The following is a 20,345-nucleotide window of genomic DNA, read 5'->3' on the forward strand; positions in this document are numbered from 1 at the left end:
TCATTGATGTCATTCATAAATATAATAAACAAAAGAGGCCCTAAAACTGATCCTTGAGGAACCCCACTTAAAACATCACTCCAATTAGAATGATTTCCTCTCACATCTACTCTTTGTTTCCTACCAGTAAGCCAATTTCTAACCCAAAGTAAAGTTTTTCCTCCTATTCCAATGTCAGCTAACTTGTTGAGAAGAGCAACATGCGGTACCTTGTCAAAAGCTTTTTGAAAATCAATATAAACAATATCCACACAATTTTTGTTATCTAAAGCTGAGGTAACCTTGTCGCAGAAATGCAATAAATTAGTAGTACAGGATTTACCTTTCCTGAAACCATACTGCAAACTAGTCAATAGACTATTAGTCTCTAAGAACATCATGATCTTAATTTTGATCAAAGTTTCGAAAATCTTACAAATCACCGAAGTCAAACTTACAGGTCTATAATTCCCAGCAATACCTTTAGACCCCTTCTTGAAGAGGGGCGTTATGTTAGCCAGCTTCCAGTCCTCTGGCACCGTCCCTGAGTTATAAGAAGCATTGAAACTATTCAAAATAACATCCACTAATTCCTCTGCACATTCAACTAAAATTTTTGGATAGATATTATCTGGTCCCGGAGCTTTAGTTGCTTTAATCTTTCTCAAATGAAATAAAACCTCCTCCCTGGAAAATACAAAATCCTCAAGCTGTATAATCGCTTGTGTCTTGTTAGTGTCAACTGTTGAGATACAGTTATCGTTAAACACACTGGAAAAAAAGTTATTTAGAACATTTGCAATATCCCTATCGTTTTGGATTAAATTTCCATACTCATCAACCAAAGGCCCAATTTGACTGTTTCGAGCTTTCCCAGAATTAGCGTAAGCAAAAAACCTCTTAGGGTTCCCATCAATGTCATCTGCCAGCCTTTGCTCCAATTCCCTTTTCTGAATCCGTACCAAATACTTAAAATTTCGCCTTGCCTTACCATACTGGAGCCTCTCCACACTCTGACCAGTTTCTTTAAACTTACGAAAAGTGGCTTGCTTATAATTAAGAGCTTTTTTAGTCTTCCTGGAGAACCACATGGGCCAAATTTTGGTACTAACACCTTTTCTCCTAAATGGAACATAGTCCCCAACGGTTTTAGCAAGTTTATCCTTAAATTCCGTCCACTGCTGATCTACGTCGTTATTTTCCAACCCTGACGAAAAAACCTCTTTCAAGCTCTGCCTAAGTGCAACAAAATCGGTGCTTCTGAAATTGGGCACAAACCTAAAATTATCATCTTTGCACACTTCAAATTTAACCCGGAATCTAATGCTGTTATGATCACTATCTCCAATATGCTCCCCTACACTCAACCCTTGAACAAAACTACCTATGTTACAAAAAACTAGATCCAAAATGGCCTCCTCTCGAGTTCCCTGAGTTACAACTTGATCTAAGAAACAGTCACCAATTACTTTTAAAAATTCCTCTTCTTTGTCATTACCAGGATAAAAATTATTCCAATCAATACCCGGAAAATTGAAATCCCCCATTATGATAACGGATCCTTTACTGGACATGTCACTTATAATACGGTACATCTGTTCATCTTGTCCCTGGTTTGAATTAGGTGGCCTATAAATGTTACAATGTTTGTTGATTTTCAAGTAGTAAATGTTAATTGAGAAGGAAAAACTTGCCCCCCCCCCCCCATGGGGTGATATGAATATAGACCTCACTTGAAATAAACACTAAAATTTTCACCTAATAAAAAATATTTGAAACTTATTGGGTTAAAACCTGCTGTGACAGACATGACAAAATTGCGACATAGATTTTGAGTGACCATTTGCTCTAAATTGGTATGCATATCAAGTCTAAATTTTTTTTGAGAATCAAGGTTAGACTTGGATGTGTAAAGCAGAAAGCTTCCAAATGTTACATAGAAATTATTACATGTTTTAAATTACTGCTCATGTAGTTTTAAAGAAAATGTGACAAGTTATCAAAAATTTGAAGAATAAAAAGAGTTCGATATATTTTTTTTCTGTCTGCATAAATTTTTTTAATCTGGCCCATGGGTGCCGGCAGATTCATATGCAAGAGGGTACACCAGCATGTAAATCGCTAAGAACTTTTTCTTTGTTTTTTAAAATTTAGTTTATTTTTATTTTATTTATTTTAAAGCGAACACTGAGATGCATTTTCATTGAACTTAATTTATAATTTTTCACACATTTCTCTGATCACAATAATTTTGCACTTTTGTAACTTGGTCCTGCTTAAAATAAAATTAATGTTACTCATTCAAAATAATTAGTTATTACAAGATTAAAACTAATATTACCTTTACAATATTAGATAAATGTTGCTTTTTAAAATTTATTAATTTTGAAAAGCTCCCTTGCATCCCTTTACTGGTGCTGCAACGGAGGCGTACTGCAGCGCCGGAAAGCGTAGTGGCCACAAACGTGAGATTAATCATTTTCGTGATGTATTTCGTTGCTTTTCCCAAACTAATTGATTAAACTTTATTTCTAAAAGTAATGGAGTAAAAGAGCGCCACCCTGCCGGCAATCATGGACATAAACATGACAGTATTAATATCGTTCGTGATTTACTTTATAGTTTGAGTATTTTGTAGCTCATTCTGTGTTTAAAATGAGTTGAATTCTATTTATTTAACTCAAATAACTGTTTTATGAAAGTTTAAATGTCAAAAAAAAAGAAAAATATTTTTTTTTCAAAAACCGGGGGAGGGGGGGAATTGAAAGTGCATCCATGATCTGGCCCCCTCCCTTTTTCGAAGCTCGAGCCACCACTGATGCATATATAAATTCGCCAAAGTTTTGAAGTATTTGAAATCTTCGAAATTTCGGTTTTGTTTCGAGTTATTTCTGACCCCAAGGAGGGAAGAGGGCTATAGCCCCCTTAACCTGGGAACGAAGTTAAACATATAAATGGCTGATTTCACTTGGAAGTAACAACTCTCAGATTTAAAAAGAAACTATTGCAAAATCTAACTTTTTCCTCCAAGCACCCTTTCAATGCAAATCACAATTTAATCTGTTTTAAGTTTTGACCAAATGGGAAGGGCTACAGTCTCTTAGCTCCCTCCTCCCTTCTATTAACATGCCACTATATATAGTAGTTACATTTCACTGTAATGCATATTTAAATTCGCAATTGTATTGCAGTACAAAAAGTCTCTGAAATTTCGATTTTACCTAGTGTAAGTTCGGACCTGAAGGGGGGGCTATAGCCCCTTAGCCCCCCCCCCCGGATGATTATGGGACACCGTGTGTTACTATTAATCTGCATTTTCAGCATTGGCATGCCCCAAGTCCAATAAAGGATCTGGACGTTGAAAAGTGCCTGAAGTGTTATATCAGTCAATTGAATATCCGAAATTTTGCACAGGACAAACAGTGGCTGCATCCCACCGATTTCGTGAAAGGAACTAGCATATGCCAACTTCATCCACCTATTTCATACTTCAAATTAATTTGTCTGAAGTTTTTGATTCCTCGATTTCATGTGTCCTAATATTTTCAAAATAAAGGTATGAGTCGCAATAGTAATACTAAATTTATGTGCGAAATTATTACATGTACATATTAATCAAATAACTGGTTTCAGTTATCCTAAACAGTATCGAATTCTGATTGGAGTAGTCTTTAATAAATACCTTTGTGCATAAAAAGTAAAAGAAACAGCGTGTAATCGCACAAAATTGCAGATTACTGCAGACACGTTTCGGGGTTTGGAACCCCTTACTCCATGCAAAATAAGCGAGTTTATGAGAAGTCTTCAAGTGTCTTTTCTATAAGCTCAGTAACTTTACCTTGAAAAAAGGGGTTTCTTGTAATCTCGAAACATGCTTTTGCAGTTATCTGCTATTTTGTGCTGTTATTCGTTATTTCCATTTTTGTAATGCTTGATCATTTATAGTGGAGGAGGGGCGCATGCTTAACATCGTTGTGCAGAAGGGGCGCAGAGTCGATTCACAGATATAGCAATGTGTTCAGTGTTTTCTCTACCTTATCTCCAAATTTGTATATTGCATTATGGGACACCGTGTGTAACTATTAATGTGCATTTTCAGCTATAGCAATGTGTTCCGTGTTATGCATGCCTCTAACTCCTAACGCTAAGCGTTAAGGTAATGCGGAAAAAGTGTCATGCATGCAAATGCTACTGAAGAGCCTGGTTCCATTAAAATTTTTATTTCTAATATATTTATGGTTACGTATTTCACCTATCGGTTTTGCACTATATATTACGTATCTATGACCTAAAACCATTCGTAACTTCGAAGATACGTTGAAAAGTTTCATTGTTTTATAATTTATGAAGTTGTGTGGAGACAAAAAAATATTAAACTATGCAGATATTTTTCGTTATTTCTCAGTGGTTGATCTGGTTGGAAAGTAAGCTGGTGATCATGCAGGCGGCAATTTTTTGGAGTGGTATGGTTACCCTCGGTGCTGTTTGTGGCTTTTACTTATTTTTGTTTAACCTAAAAACGAGAAAGATGGTTAGTTGCGGCAATTTCAAGATTTGGCCCTGCTCGGAAAAAATCGAAGAAGTCACACTTATTTTTAAGGTACTTATAGACCCTTAAAATTCAGAGGAAATAACTCTTCCGGTGATCTTTGATGACTCGACGAATGGTTTCAAGTCAAAGATCACCAGAAGAGAACAAGTTGTAATAGCCCGTCTTCGTATTGGTTACACAAGGTTCACTCAGACATCGATTTCGCCTCGAATCTGTTCCGATATGCAACGGCAATCAGACAGTGTTACAAATCCTCTCCGATTGTCCCAATTTCAATCATATTTGTTACAAATTCTTCAATCGGTTTCATCGATCTTTGAAGGAACTGCTTGGGGACACACCTCATCATAAATTGTTCCCCTTCCTTCAGGAGATCGGTTTTTGTCTGATTTAGTGTTCGTTCTTGTCCTTGTTTGTTTTACATTTTTTGTATTAATCAAAATTGTTTCTCAGTTATTCCTTTCGGCTCGTCGTTCAAAATTTAAATCTTAGTTTGTGTTTATTTTGGCCTCTTTTTTCTAAATTCTATGTCTTTTGCCCCTTATTAACAGGACTCACTTTTTTGGCTCTTTTCGCCCTTATTTAACAATTGTTTTGTGCAGTGTAACCTGTTTAGGCTCTTGTACCAAAAAACCCAAATCAACCATTAATATTTACTCCAGTACCTTCACAAATGTATTTAAGATACTAAAAAAGGCATGGAATCTTATTTCAAGTGACAAAACACGTAGTCATTATTTTACGCAACGACAATAAAATTCAGAGACAAGTTTTGCAAGTCTATTAACTTTATTGGTATCCGCTAATAACGATAAAACAGATCAAATTACAGGCAACAGTACAAATATACCGAAATATAAAATTTGTTGCGGTTTTGGAATACAATAAGCTGCTTTGCAGTAAAAGATATTTTAGCCTCATAGGATCTTTTTTCTCTAAAGAAAAGTTCGTTCCAAATGACCTACCGTTGCACTGCAAAAATTACTCCGACGAAGTTATAAGAAAATATTGAAATTATCAAGAGACTACCTTGAGCAAGTCTTGAGCCAAGTAAATGGTTTTGAAAAAATAACTCTGAAGCGAGAGCAATATTTCAGAGTAGTAAACTTTAAAAATTAGAACGCATAAAACATTAAACAAGAAAATGTCCAGTTGGACTTTAATAAAGAAAGCGAATGCGCAAACATTGTCAAGTAAGAAAGCTTAATAAAATTGAAATTTAAACCAGAAACATTTTAAGAGTTAATCAAAATTTCATAAATTAGATTACACATTTAAAAAAATTCACTTATAGCAAAGTCAGTACGTATTAGTGTTAAAAGTTAAAACTAAGCATTAGTAATATTAGTATAAATATGGTATCTAAAATGTACATGCAATAACAGCACTGTCGAGTCCTTAATAACTGCAGTAAAAAATTTAGTCTGAATTTAATGTTTGAATACCAGGAGAGTGCAATTTGAAGCAGAATCATACAAGTATTGACTTTATATTACTCTGAATTTTTAGGGACCAGAACGTGCATTCCATTGAGATCAAGTCGGCTTTGAATTTCCGGAGGAGAGGAAGCATCTGGAGTTGCTCAGCAACTTTCAGTCCTTGGCTTCCGTTCAACTACAAACGAATCGAATTCGAACACTAAGAATTTAAGCTCAATAAACAAGTTAGACATTTTCATCTGTTAGAGAAGTTGTGGAATATCTCGAGTAAAGTCCTCTGCGTTCGGCTCCAGGTGCTGCTCTGAAATTTTTCATAGTCCAATCGCCGATTTTCTGGTCTCTAATAGCTATTGGAAAAAAGAAAAAAACTTATTAACATTTTTAGGCTACAACACTATATGGTAAAATCGCCATAGATCAATAGTGTATTAACAAAAAGTTGATTTATTTTGTAACATGAAATAGTTAAATTGAGTTATCATTAGCGCGTTTGTCCCGCCGGTCATTTGTGACTGACAATTAACTATCCATTGAAATCGCGGATTTCATCACGAGATTAAAACTTAATAATGAAATTAAAACATTACATCTTTAGTAATTTAGGGTAATATCATTACTATATGCAAGTGTACTTTATCAAAACTTTTAATGGATTCCGTTGAATTTTTTTAAGCAGAAAATTGTTGTTCATCAATGCGTTCGTACTGCGCGTGAGAACTCGCTGGGATTTCGTCACAAATGCGAGCGTCATTTAACGTGATAGAAAAAGCCAGTGAAGTTGCGATACAATAAAAGAGGTAATTGAATGAAACCGCTATATGAAGTGGTGTTCCATTAAAGGAAAGTGAAGTAGCTAGCCATCAAAGGAAAGTAAAGTAGCTATTAAAAATAATTGAAGTTGCAATTAAAAAAAAAAGTAAAGCTGCTATTAAAAAAATTAAATTGAAGTTGCTAAGGGAAGTTGCTAATAAAAAAAAAAAGTGAATTGCGAAATACTGCAGCCACGTTTTGCTGTTTCAAGGAGCTTTTTTCAATGCAAAGATTTGTGAGCACTGAATTAGATTGAGAAAATTAACCAGGCAAAGTAAATTATTTCGCACAGTGCAGAAGATATTGTCTTGCAATTATGTTATCACAAAACTCTTGAACATTTTATTCATTAAAATACCAGAAGATACATTACACTAATAGCAATGTACATTGCACAGAGCTCTTAATTTAACTAGTTTACACTAAAAGCAGATTTTAAATTTGACATTTTTTTCTGAATCTACATTGCTGTTGAACTTACCTGCTATCGCTGTGAGCATTTTACGTCTCGCTCCATAACTTATATTTAACTGCTGCAAGTCTATATCTGTCAGAGTTAGAAAGGTTATCAAGTCAATCTGAAAAGAAATAAATATTATCCTAAACAATTTTATTCATCCCGTATGGCACACTTAAGAAAATCGCTTCAATATTTCCGTTTAATTAGGAGAAACTAGGGAGGTTCGACCCATAGGGAGACTTGACCCATGGTGAATTTTTCCACGAAAAGGTTATACTTAGGGCGAATTTTAGTCATATCATTGGTTGATCAATAACGGAACAGCATTTTGCAGGGCGATGACATTTTAGATTTATCAGTGGTTTTCAAGAAATTCAGCGTTAAATGGTACTACACCTTTCAATTCAAGTTTGAGGATTTTGGAATTAGTTAAATTATAACTTCCAGTTTTGAGGGAAATTTTAAAAATATAAATTTTTTAGTCATTTTTCTAGGCTCTCTATTGATATGCAGTAATTTTATAGAACTGTAATATAAGTTGCTAAAAATTTAAGATAAACAAAAGAAAGCTACCTATGGAGCTTCAAGTCAAGTTTACTAGGAAAATTTCCTTTTGTTTAATCCGATGTTTTTCAATAAACTTTTTATTTATGAATAACTAAATATTGTTATTTAGGCCAATTGATTAGCTTTTACTGAGGCGAATAAATATTGTGAATTAAAAAGACCAGATTTCTTTTTTACTTAATGAATAATTAAAATAGAAAACATTTTTGGTATAATAGTTTTTATTTGATAAATAACTAAAATAATACCCGAAATATCGTTTAGGTTTGAGCTTATTAAGTTTTGAATTTGTCTTATGCTTCTCTGCTAATGTGGAGTAAGATTAATTTAAAAAAGGTAACACTTCACAAAAAGAGTGAACATTTGTTCAATTACTTACATTCATTAAGAGGGGCATGTTTTCCTAAGTGTGGGGTCAAAACTCCGTAGATATAGGGGCACTTGACCCATATGCAGAATTGAGAAAGTTTTTTTTTTTGTACTTTTACTTAGATTTATGCTATTATTTTTGATCATAATAATGTGAAAAGTAAACCATGTATATTTTATTTCGTTCTAACTATTCTATTTTAAAAAAAAATGGAAAAGCAAAAATTGGGTCTAGTTGATTTAGTTGCCTCTGATTGAATAAAAGAATTAAGAGTTATTTTCCTGTTAACTGAAAGTGTGACTACCGGTTTTTTATACAATTACTTGCTCGAAATTTGCGTATTTACAGTAAAACAGTGGGAAAAAAGAAAATAACTTCGTCACAAGGCTATAATTCATCTATCATGATGAAACTGCTCAATAAATGCACAAGAGCAAGTTTGCTAAGTTGTAGCGTAAAGTAAGGCATTTGCGCTGAGGCTTGCAGTCTTCGGCGTTGAACACTTAAGCACTGATTAACCTTGGCAGAAGTTAGAGTTTGATTTTTTAAACTATTGACAGTAGTGTAAATTAAATTTATATTTATATGCCTGATGACAACAGTACTCCTACTTTTAAAGCTTTATCAAAACTGCTTGAAAGATTTCTTAGCTTACATTGTCGTAATCCTGCGTGTTTTAACCATTCAAGCTCCTATATTAGTATTTTGCGTCGACTGCTAAAAATTGCTTAATTTGATTTGTTCATAGTCTCTTGCAGGTTGACAGTTTATCAAGAACAGATTCAGAAATTTTTCAAGGGGGAGGCGATTGATCTTTATTACTTACTTTTTTAATATGTAAACGTATTTAAAAATATTGATCACAATGGTTTTGAACTTCAATTCCGAAACTGTACCGGGATAGGGTCTCAAACCCAAACCTCCCTTCTCCCAACATCAAAGAAACATGTCTGAATTTTAGTTTTTTAACTTTATTTTCAAAACATTCCCGGTAGAGAGTCCCTTGTATCTGTCCCTGCAGCTTATGGCTGCTGCATTTGCAGATTGCTGAATGACAAAACTTATCATACGAGTTGATTTTTCCTTTTATTAATGCTTTAGCGGAAATAATTTGATTATTTTCGTTAAACGCTTGTACATCAACTACAGCAACCTGAAATCATAACCGAATCTTCTCCCTATCGGTGCCGTAAGACCGTTATAAAATCCGGACTTAAAAAAATAGAAAACCCGAATCAGGATTAGAAACTTGCAGATTTAAATTTAGAAGATTTTTTCGTTTTAAATTTGGTATTCTTTAAAAGCAACTGTCGAACCGAATAGAATATACCTCCCCCCCCCCCCCCACTGATTATATCAAAAAAATTACTCAAAATTTCTTAGAGTTAAATTGGGATATTTAACCCTAAATACCTCATAGGATTTCAAGATTAAGTACAGCCTTTAATTTCCCAAACCCGGAGCCATTGATTGGCTTAAAATCCTGAACACTGTGAGGAGAGCACCAGTTAAGTGCGCTGCACAGCACTTGAAGTACAATCCCTGGACACTTTAATCATTCAGCTGTAAGTTACCGCCCACAAGCCAGGGCTAAGGCAGAACTTAATGCAAAAAACCAAATTCCAGACTGAAGAGTTCTAATAAGAACGAAACTGTCTTTGGATGCGATACCCGGGCTGTCTGGTATATTGCACTTGAATCCCTTTTTTAAAAAAACAAAATGCATGCCATATTAAGCGTTACATCCTATCAGAAAAAACATTCCCTAAATTTACATTCGAAGAACGGAACTGAGCTTCAGACTTTTGCATGGACAATATTCAAATTATTCAGCAACTGCACTTTGTATTTAAATTACAAACCAATTAAAATGGGAAATTCTAACTTGGCTAAATAGCTTTGAATATTACATATAATCACTAATAGTTCGTTTGCGACCTGTTTGACACCAGACAACTGCAAGAACTTAACTTGAATTCCCTAACTGCGCATGTAGCATATTTTATATGGGTCAGACCTTCAATTTCCAGTAATGTGGGGAGTCAAGAGACTTACGATTTTTTTTTTTTTTTTGATTAAGAATAACCCTTTGAACAAATGGACAAAACTTAGCTTTCCTAGAACTGCATCAGTTGATAAGGGTAAAAAAAAATCTGCATTATTCGCCTACTGTTTTCACCGATTTCTTTTATGCAGTTTTGCTCGAGTTTTTTCAGAGCAAATAAACGGCAACAGAGAAGATCTTTATGTTTTGACACTATGCCTTAAGTGTTCATATCGACGGAACTTTCACACTATGCGTCCTGTAACTACAATATCCAAACATCAATGTGAGAAGGACATTCAATCAACTTTCTCCTTAAAGCATTTGTTCAGATTCTAGAAATAATCTTACCTCGTGATGGAGAAACACATCGTAATATTTCTGAAGGTCTAAAAGGTTGAACAGCTGTTCCAGATTCTTGATGGAACTGTAGTTTATTGTCGATTGCTGGGGAATGTTTTCCCAGAAATTACTCAAACTGAAAGGCGATTGAACTGAAAAATAATGTAAAAACATGTTAATGATTAAGATAAGTAAAGAGTCATTTTTTAATCAGAAAGACATTAAATTATCTCTAAACAGACATTTAAAATTAAACTTGGTGCATACGGCTGCAATGTGGGGCATCTTCATTAATGTATTATCACATTGAAAATTGGTAAAATGTGAACAGGTATTTCATAATGAAACAAATGTACTAAGACTATTTGTTAAATCAAAACACATATATAACTTGTTGCAGGTACGGGACATTTGATTCAATGTCGTAGATTCTTACTTCATTATTTTACTGAATTTAAACATCAAGAGACAGCACTGGACTTCAACAAAACTATTTATTAAAAACAAATTAAAAGTATTGTTTGTTTACACTCGCGTGAAGAAAAAGGAAAAAAAAAGTCCTGACTACTGCAACACTGGCAGTTTTATACATTAGATAAAACTGTTGCCACACCAAAAGTAAAGCCATTAGAAAAATAGAGCAAGGTTAATTTGCATAAACATTAAATAAGTAACGTTAGTAATTAAATATGAACACAAAACATTGAGAATATTCTACAATTCAAATTCTCTATTTTCAGTTCCAACACTATTCAATGACTATAGAAACTATAACCGAACACTTCCATTGCCGCAAAGAAATCATGTACCTTACAATGGATCCCAGCTCATGTTAAGGCAACGAGCAAGTAGATTCTCTTGCCAAGAAAGCTAGAACTATCGATCCTTCTCCCTTATCCACTACATCGTCTGACGCAAATGCAGTCGCGAAAATGAGAATGTACTAACTCAATCAAGAAATACTTTTTACCTGAACTAAACTACAACAGAAACATAACTACAACAATCACCAGACTTAGAACAGGGCACTTGAAGGGCATGAAGATTAGGACTTAATAGATTCAGAATCTTCCAAGATTGACTACATAACCCTGGAAAACAACTTGACCCGGAACGCATTTTCAATTGTCTTTCCACCATAGCGGCCTTCTTCAAAACTAACCTGAACAAAGCATACACTCTACACTGACAAGGTCGAAGAAGTCGCCAAACCGTTCTTCAAGCTTTCGGCTCAAATTAACTTTGTTCTATTGTATTTCATTGTGTTGTCCCATACAACGACGACAACAACCGGTAAGAAGTTCACCAAAAACTATAAATGGTGCGACAGTTACCAATGTACACTCTCCAAACCTTGGTGATACTTCTAATATGTCATTTGATAAAGCTAGATACTCATGAGAATATTCGATTGGAGTACTGCTCGAATAAGATAACATGAAGAGTTAAAGGCGGGCCTGTGATTTCTGCACATGCAACGAGGCAAGTGGGACAACCGAATCATGGCATAAAAATCAGCTTTAGTTTATTATTCTTTGATCGAATATGAGCATATCGGTAACATTTATGTTGCTATCGATCGATGAAGTTCGAAAATTCTTTTGTTCATTAACACTATTATACTATTTAGTTATTTTATCTCGTATTTCAGTGAAATCACGTGCAATATTACAATTCAAAATGTCGTAGATAGCTCCGATATTTTCTCACCCACGACCCAAAAAGTCGGGCCTTGGTTACAGATAAGGTGCAAACTTAACGTTGGATCAGTTTTTACTTATCAAAATCGAAACCTTTCAAAAGATCTACAGGAATACGTTTCACACGCGTGCTTTTGAAACCTGTTGGGTTCGTCCTTTGCATCAGCAAATGCAATTCCTTACATAATATTCTTGCATGTCGATTGTTGTTCTTATGAAGAACTACATTTTAGTCACGACTTGCAGACAAGTCCAAAGGCATCTATGTAGTTGAGCACGAACCTGGACTTTAAATTTAAAATACTTTCAAAATTTGTCAGCTCCTCTAATTTTGCTCGAACTGATTTGTTCCCCAATATTTGTAGCAGAAAGTATTTAAGACATTGCAAATAAAAAGTTACCTTGTTCTAAAGGGCCATCTCCTTTGTCAACAGAGTCCGTGTTCCAACCTTTAGTAGTCTGTGCTCCAACACCCAAAGCTTTATCGTTTAACTAAATTAGAGAACACTTATTTAAAATTCGGTTTTTAGACTACGAATATAAAAATAGTGCAACAATACAAGAATTTTCACATCGTATGAGGAAGAAAGAATATACTAAAAGTTCTGTAGTTCTATCTAATCTAAGTAAACATTTTCTGAAACTACATTAAATAAATTCTCTTTCAAGAGCGAAAAATCTTCTGGTGACTAAACACTGCAAGGATCAGAGTCGAATGTTTGATCGCCTGCACCCTTTGAAAGATGCATGGCAGAAATTTTACTTTTATGAACTACCATTCTATAAACCCTATAGGGCAATTCCATCTCGGATCATTCACCTTCTTGACCTCACCACTTCCGATTTTAACATAATTTGGCGTGAGGGACACATATGAGAAGATAAGTAATCCGGTTCCAGCCTACGTTTTGGTGTAGTGGAAGAACAGTGTTAGAGCTACGAAACACATTTAAGAAATTTTAAGGGGGAGTGTTTTTAGATATTTAAGATCAAATATTCTACTATCATTAGAATAGAAGTTACAGTCACTTGCATATCACAACTTTCCGTTTAATTCTCACTTTAAGTTTTTAACAGCTCTGTATGTCGTAAAATTTTTAAAGTATAATTCTGGAAACTGGCAGGATTACTTATATTGTCATGCTTTTCCTTTCCACAAAATTTCGTTAAAATCGGAAATGTTGAGGGGGTCAAGGAGGTCACTGGCCTGGCATAAGGCACTCCACAATGTAGAAGTCACGTTCTACATCAATAGAAAGCTCTATTCTTAAGCTTGACAATGGTTTTTGAATTATTATTCTACTATAGTTAGCAGAGAAGTTAGTCATTTGTATGTCACAACTATTGATTTTTTTGGTACTTTCAGTTAACAGCCCTGTATTTCGTAAAATTCAATTTCATAAAATTCGTTTCAAGTTAGAAGGAAGCTAGTCGAACTTATTACCTCAAGGTATTCCGAAATGGATCCAGTGTTCTGAGCTTGTCGTTGGGCCGCCCTGGCTGCGAAATCTGGCATCGATTTGGAGAATCCATATCCAGACCACATGTGTGTGGGGGTGCGCACGCCGTCACCTATCGGCTGCTGCATGGCTAAAAGAAATTATTGAAATTCAGACAGAAACAGGTAGTCAAAAACTTTATTCGCAATTCCAGTAAAACAGAGGGAACGATGCCATCTATGGCTAATGGCGGTTGAAAGAGGTAAAACGAACAAATGCTGCAATTTATTACCTCCTTTTAAACTTTGTAAAAGACTGATTTTTCATCGTGTTTGTGGTTTTTCTTTTCTATTATTTTGAAATTTATCACAGGAACAGTCAGAAGCCTATATTTTTAACCCCCGACACACAAAGGAAGGGGCTTATAAGTTTGACGTGTCTGTATGTGTATCTGTCTGTGGCACTCTTGTGCCTAAACGGGTGGGCAGATTTTTAAAAAAAAATTGTTCGAAAGGAGAGTTGATCAAGAGAGTTCTTAGCTAGGTTGCGTCTTCGGATGACATTAACGAATATATTAGAAACCTCTAAGGTTTTTGCGATTTTTGAGTGAAAACATTTAAAAAAATTTTAATTTAGTACCAAAATACAGAGTATTCTTTTCTGCATCTGATGTGTTTGGAAATTCCATGTTTTTTTGAATTCGAACTCTAACTTTCTTTAAAGCAGATTTTAAATACGGCTAAGCTTTTATTCAAGCGATTGGTAACCGAATTCATTGTTGGTTGACAAGGAAATTAAAAGCAATGATTTAAAATTTCTATCTGTTGCCAGTTTCTATTTGTTAACAAATAAAATACTTGTAGAATCAAGAGGGAAAATTGAAAATCCTTTTTAAAAGCCTTTTATCATTCAAAATCAATTATATTTGCGACTCAGTTGGGGTTTTTTAAATTTTTTAATTTAATACGATCATTATACCACAATGAAAAAACGTGGAACAGTATTTTTTCCTTTCGGTAGTCTTTGAAGCACCGCAAAGTAGCATATTTAAGCTATGGAGTATTGAATTTGAACAGATTACAGTAGGACGCGAAAATCCGAACTAATTGAGACCGTAGGTAGTTCGAACTTTTAAATTGCTCGGGTTTTCGAAAACAAAAAAAAATGCCATTTAGGAAAATAGTATGACCAGTTTATCAAAAAAGTGGTTATACAAGATGTACATAACAGTTAGTAATACTATTTCAGGCACAGATTAAGGCATATAGGCACCCGGGGCACAGACCCAGATAATAGAAGTTCGGGGGTCAAAAAATTCCAGCTAAAGTATTTAAAAACTGGTAAATTTGAGTCAAGATGCAAAAATTTCAACTTGAAAAACATTTTCTAATATGATGTACGCAAAGGTAGGGAAGGGAGGGCAAAAAGTAAAGTTCGTGCTCTACTTCCTCAAAAACCCGAGTCTGACCATGACAGTATAGTATGTTACATTGAAGTTAATTTCGTTTCTACTAAGTCTTCCTTTTGCTTTAGTACTAAAAGTTGCGCTTGATTACTTTCTGGCTGTGTTCCGAGCTTGGTCATAATTTCAGTTCTTTTATCACTCATTATTTCAAGAAATGTATATAGTTTTCTTTGCAATTTCAGAGTAGTTAAAACTTAATGGGAATGCGTTCTGATTTTTGACGCTTCAAGGTTTTGACGTTCACTTTTGACGGTCTGCCGTATTTGAAATTGAGTCTGAAAGATTTAATTTTGAATCGATAGGGCGTTTTCTCGACTTTTAGTTTCATAATTTTACTGGTACAAGTATGAAATTCTGATTTATAAAACAAAGCATGTTAAGTTCGAAAGAATGATAAAAAGGGCTTTATTCGAAGTATGCTTCTTCGCTTGTTCAATTTGCTCGTCTTTCAGGCAATTTGTGTATGCCATGCTAGAAAAACTCCTACCGTTTTGCTGCGAGCCATTCAGTGTTTTTTCTCTTCATTTTCGTATGAACCAAAGCGCTGCTCAGCAAGAGCGTTACCCATTGTTGCTAACAAGTGATAATCGAAAGGAGCCAAGTCTGGCGAGTAAGCCGATAAACTATGCTTCCCACAAATACTCTTTGTTCTATATGAATTTCGACGTTTTAAAGACAATTCCGTGACATTTACATATTTTTACAATTTATCACTCGTCTGACACTTGACATAAAATGCCCCAGTGTCAAATTTTTGTAGCATAAACTACCTTTTTGTGCCATCCGTTGCCTGAAATTCGCAATTCATACTTGTTCACCTGGTGTATCTAGAAACAGATCTCTACTTTGAAATGTAGGAGCCGGACCTTGGCAGCTCATTTTGATTTTTCAGAAATAATGGAGAATTGCACAAAGCACACAATTTGAAAACCCAGCATTCTAATTAAAGTAAATAGACTAACGTTGAATGAAAATGTTTCTACTTTAAATGAATTTAATCACTCGCCGATAAAAATGCGAACAATAGGAACGAATATTAGCTACGGTATTTTTACTAATAATAAACCTGAAAGTATATTCAGTAAATTACCGCCCATTAGCCAGGGCGTAAACCTGAAAGTGTCTGGATTCTGGATCTGCGTTAGGATCTGACACGAGCAGCGCCTAGACCGTTCGGCCGATTCTCATGAAATTTGGTACAAAAATAGTTTGTAGCATGGGGTGTATACCTCGAACCAATTTTTCGAAAATTCTATTTTGTACTTTTTCTATTCCAATTTAAGAAAATTTTACCGAGCAAATTATCACAACATGAACGAGTAAATTACCAAATTATCATAACGTGGAACCGTAGCACGGGCAAGCAAATGAATATAGCGAATTGGAGATAAATTCATCATCCATTATTTGTAAATATACAGGCAAACCAAATGAACTTTTTAATTTCTAATACGGGCAAAGCCGTGCGGGTACCACTGGTAGTGAATATAAGCAATCTTATTTCTCAAAAGCTACGGAAAATGATTAGCGACAGATAAAGGCATTGAAATTTACCTTCAATATTGTGCTCTACGAGGTCTTACCTTTATTTGCAGTAATTTTTTTGTTGCCATAATCTGCCAACAACTGATGAACGTTTGAATTAAAGGACTGCTCTTTATTCCTCGTCGACTTTCGGAACACGTTCGAATTTTTGTAATCAGGTGTATCGTTTGAAGAAGTTGAAGATGCTGACGATTCATGCTGGCTGCTCAAGTCGCTTCTTGTCTCATAACCGTTGTTCATGAATCTAAAAAATGGAATTTATTTAATCAGATTTTAATATCCATTTAAACAGTATACAAAAGACTAGAATAGTTCGAAATTAGTATCTTATATAGGTTAATTTTTAGATGCTTGTTAATATACTTAAATAGTTAAGATTTAAATAGTTTGCCCTTAACAATGCACAATTCAATCTTTTGAATTTTGTAACATTAATATCAACAAAGTTTCCTGGCCTAATATACTAGTGGAACAGAAAATAAGGTTTTTACAGATTTTTCACACAGTGATTAGTTTTAATGAATAATTTTGTTACCTCGTTATCAACTACATATTGCTGCTAAGTGTAAATATGCAGTCAGGTATCAATAAAAATTTGTTCTGCATGCCACAGCAAGCGTTGAAGAAAAAGGGCGCGAGAGTAGATTTACCTTTTCAGTTTTACTAAGACCTTCAATGCAAAAAATGATGAGAGCTCTGATAGTAACAGCCAAGGGCTACTACCCATTTTCTTTGAAAAAAAAAACCCAATACACGAGTATACAATTACTTCTATTTTTTACTGACATTTTTATTTATAATACACTCCTGTTTGTGAAAATTGCAACACCACGAAGGAATTACGCGAATGAGCTGAAAATCGCAGGAAATGTAAAGTACGGCATGATATACAAATTATTAGAATTGCAGCTCGGTAGCGCATGCGTATGCAGAGCAGCGCCCTCTGAACGTCGGATCAAACCGAATATAGACGGCTGTAGCGAGGCGTGTATGATTATATGCTAGAGTAAATGTTAACTGAATTTTTACTATGCCTCTCCGAAAGAAAGCGAAATTTGAGCAAATTCCGTTGTTTGAACGGGGCAGAATCGTCAGCCTTCGTGAAGCTGGATTGTCTTATCGTGCAGTAGCCTCTCGTGTGCAGCGTAACAGCAGCACAATCATGCGTGTTTGGAAGCAGCGGATGGACGACGAAGGTCGGACAGCTCGGAAATCCCGGAGTGGACTCCGAAATGTGACGTCAGTTTGCGATGACAGACACCTGGTGCGTTTAGCGCTGACGGACCGCACAGCTTCTAGACGATTGGCAGCACAGTGGTCAACAGCTACAGGTGTTTTATTGTGTGCTTCAATTCGGAGACGTCTGCTGCAGCGTAGGCTGCGCGCAAGGATTCCTTTATACAGGATTCCTCTCACGCAAAACCATCGCCACCTGCGGTTACAATGGGCCAATGTGCATAAGAGCTAGCGTGCTGATTGGCAGCAGGTCGTCTTTTCTGACGATTCCCGCTTTAATTTGTGGCACCATGATGGCCAAATTTGTGTCAGGCGCTATGCCGGTGAACGGCACATTCCGGAGTGCATTATCGAACGCCGCAGTGGACGAACCCCCGGAGTTAGGGTCTGGGGTATCATAGCATATCATGGACGATCACAATTGCTACGAATTGTGAGCAATTTGAACAGTACCCGATATATAAACGAAGTCTTACAGCTCCAAGCTATTCCTTTCCTGCAAGGATTGCCAGGGGCTGTATTCTAGCAGGATAATGCCCGTTCACATGACTGTCAAATCCTACTTGATCACAGCAGGTACAGCTTCCTTGGCTTGCATGTTCCCCGGATATGTCACCGATTAAACATGTGCGTGATTTCGTTGGGCGGCGTCTCGCTCGTGATCCTCGTCCTGTTGCTTCGACAGACAAACTTTGGTTGCGCATTCAAACGATATTGACTACTCTTCCGCAGGCAGACATTCAAACTTTGTTTCATTCCATGCCGAGTCGTGTAGCAGCTCTTATTGCGGCGCGTAGTGGCCACACAAAATACTAATTTCAATCTCTTTTTATTGTTTGTCTGGTTTTAATATATAATCATTTATTTGTACCATTACCACTCAACTGTGTATTAAATTTCATTCAACTATGATGCTTCCTTCATGGTGTTGCAATTTTCACAAACAGGAGTTTGTTTCAACAGAAAATTAAAGTTTTTATTTCATGCCTTATGCGGCTGCTTAGGGAAAACATCCGAATCGGCATCGATGAGTTGCGGCAAATGGAAGAATCTGCCTTTCCAAAGAGCAAATGGTATTTTTTCTATTCAAGACGAAGCCAAAAATAGTACGCAGAGAACGATAAAGATTATCATTTTTGGAGATTGGTAAGCATTTCAGGCACCAGACAAATTATTTTTTAGAGTAGGACGATTCAGTGTGATATAGTTTCTGAAATATTTTGTAGTCAAGGTAATTTTTTAGTTGCCCAGGTGACCTGGCCCAGGAGATTCATGGAAGGTAGATTTTAGAGTTTCGTACTATCAAATATTCGTATTCTCGTGACGAAACTGCACGCTGGCAAAGCAGAAAACGACCAGACCACCGTTAAATATTGCCATGTTGCTTCTCGAGATGTTGTGTAGTAGTTGTCGAGAGTGGCATCAGTGCCGATAAAGATACTCTTCTTAAGAGTGGCAACTGTCAGTGAGCGCGAAAATGTATCTTGGTTCTTCCGTAGATGTGTTGTGTATGTTTTTGAGATGTTCCTTGCAAATTAAAAGTACTATTTTAAGCTATAATTGCGTCTCAGTTATTTCAAAGTCAAAGGCTTGCTATGATACATCGGGTAGATATTTTTATTGAAAGGAATTTTCATTTTAGCCCCGAATTTTGAAACGTAGTGTTCAACTTAAAAGGTGAAAATCCTAGTTTTGAAATGCAAACGCATCATTGAAGTATCAATTAACGTTTAACCATTTTCCTCCGGAACTCGTCACGAATCTCCTAAGTATCGGTGGACCTCCAAGGGATACGTGGACCACAATTTGAAACGCCCTGCTTTAGAATATATTACTAAATCAAAATCTAGCACTTGTTCAATCTCTTTTGTGCATGATATATCATACATTTGCACTTTAATCCAGGAATTTCAAACTACATGCAAATATCGTCGCCTCAGAGCAACAGTTGGGTATCTTATTGTTATTCCTAGGATTAGATGTCTTACTGTTGCTCTAAGGCAACGAAATACTTATTTGTGTACACGGTGCCATTCAAATGTACCGAATTTGAACAGTCGATTTAAAAAGAAAACTTAAGTGCCCTGAGGGTAATCTTGACGAAGTGTGGCAGCCGAGCTCTTTTAGTTCGACGGCAGTTTTTTTTCTCGTTTGACCCACCCTCACTTTTTATGAGCAGATGAGAGGGAAAAGACGTTAGCCCTGGGATGCATAACAAAACTCCATAATAAATGCAAAATATGTTTGGAACAGTTGATGAAAGAGTCCCATCTACGGATAAGTGCATTAAAAAGTGAAACAAAACTTTTCTCGAGACTTGTGTCCAGAAAAGGATACTAAGGGAGCTCACGTAAAAGCACAGATTTTTATTTTAAAACTAAAATCAGTGTGGGATTT

The 20,345-nt window shown here is 35.6% G+C and overlaps 1 protein-coding gene across 1 annotated transcript in view; it reads right to left on the minus strand.

The window, feature by feature from the left end:
- Positions 1–5,315: 5,315 nt before the first annotated feature.
- The window catches only part of LOC129230122 (protein bicaudal C homolog 1-like), a 62,177-nt gene continuing 47,147 nt past the window's right edge, over positions 5,316–20,345 (minus strand). Inside the window, exons 14-19 of the mRNA XM_054864527.1 lie at positions 16,751–16,956; positions 13,708–13,853; positions 12,665–12,755; positions 10,573–10,715; positions 7,262–7,358; positions 5,316–6,317 (exon numbers count right to left, since the gene is read on the minus strand). Of these exons, the coding sequence (XP_054720502.1) occupies positions 6,196–6,317; positions 7,262–7,358; positions 10,573–10,715; positions 12,665–12,755; positions 13,708–13,853; positions 16,751–16,956 (805 nt within the window). The 3' untranslated portion in view covers positions 5,316–6,195. The remainder of the gene's footprint in view (positions 6,318–7,261; positions 7,359–10,572; positions 10,716–12,664; positions 12,756–13,707; positions 13,854–16,750; positions 16,957–20,345) is intronic.

The sequence above is a fragment of the Uloborus diversus genome, chromosome 9 (genome assembly GCF_026930045.1).
Source record: "Uloborus diversus isolate 005 chromosome 9, Udiv.v.3.1, whole genome shotgun sequence".
NCBI classification, from domain to species: Eukaryota; Metazoa; Arthropoda; class Arachnida; order Araneae; family Uloboridae; genus Uloborus; species Uloborus diversus.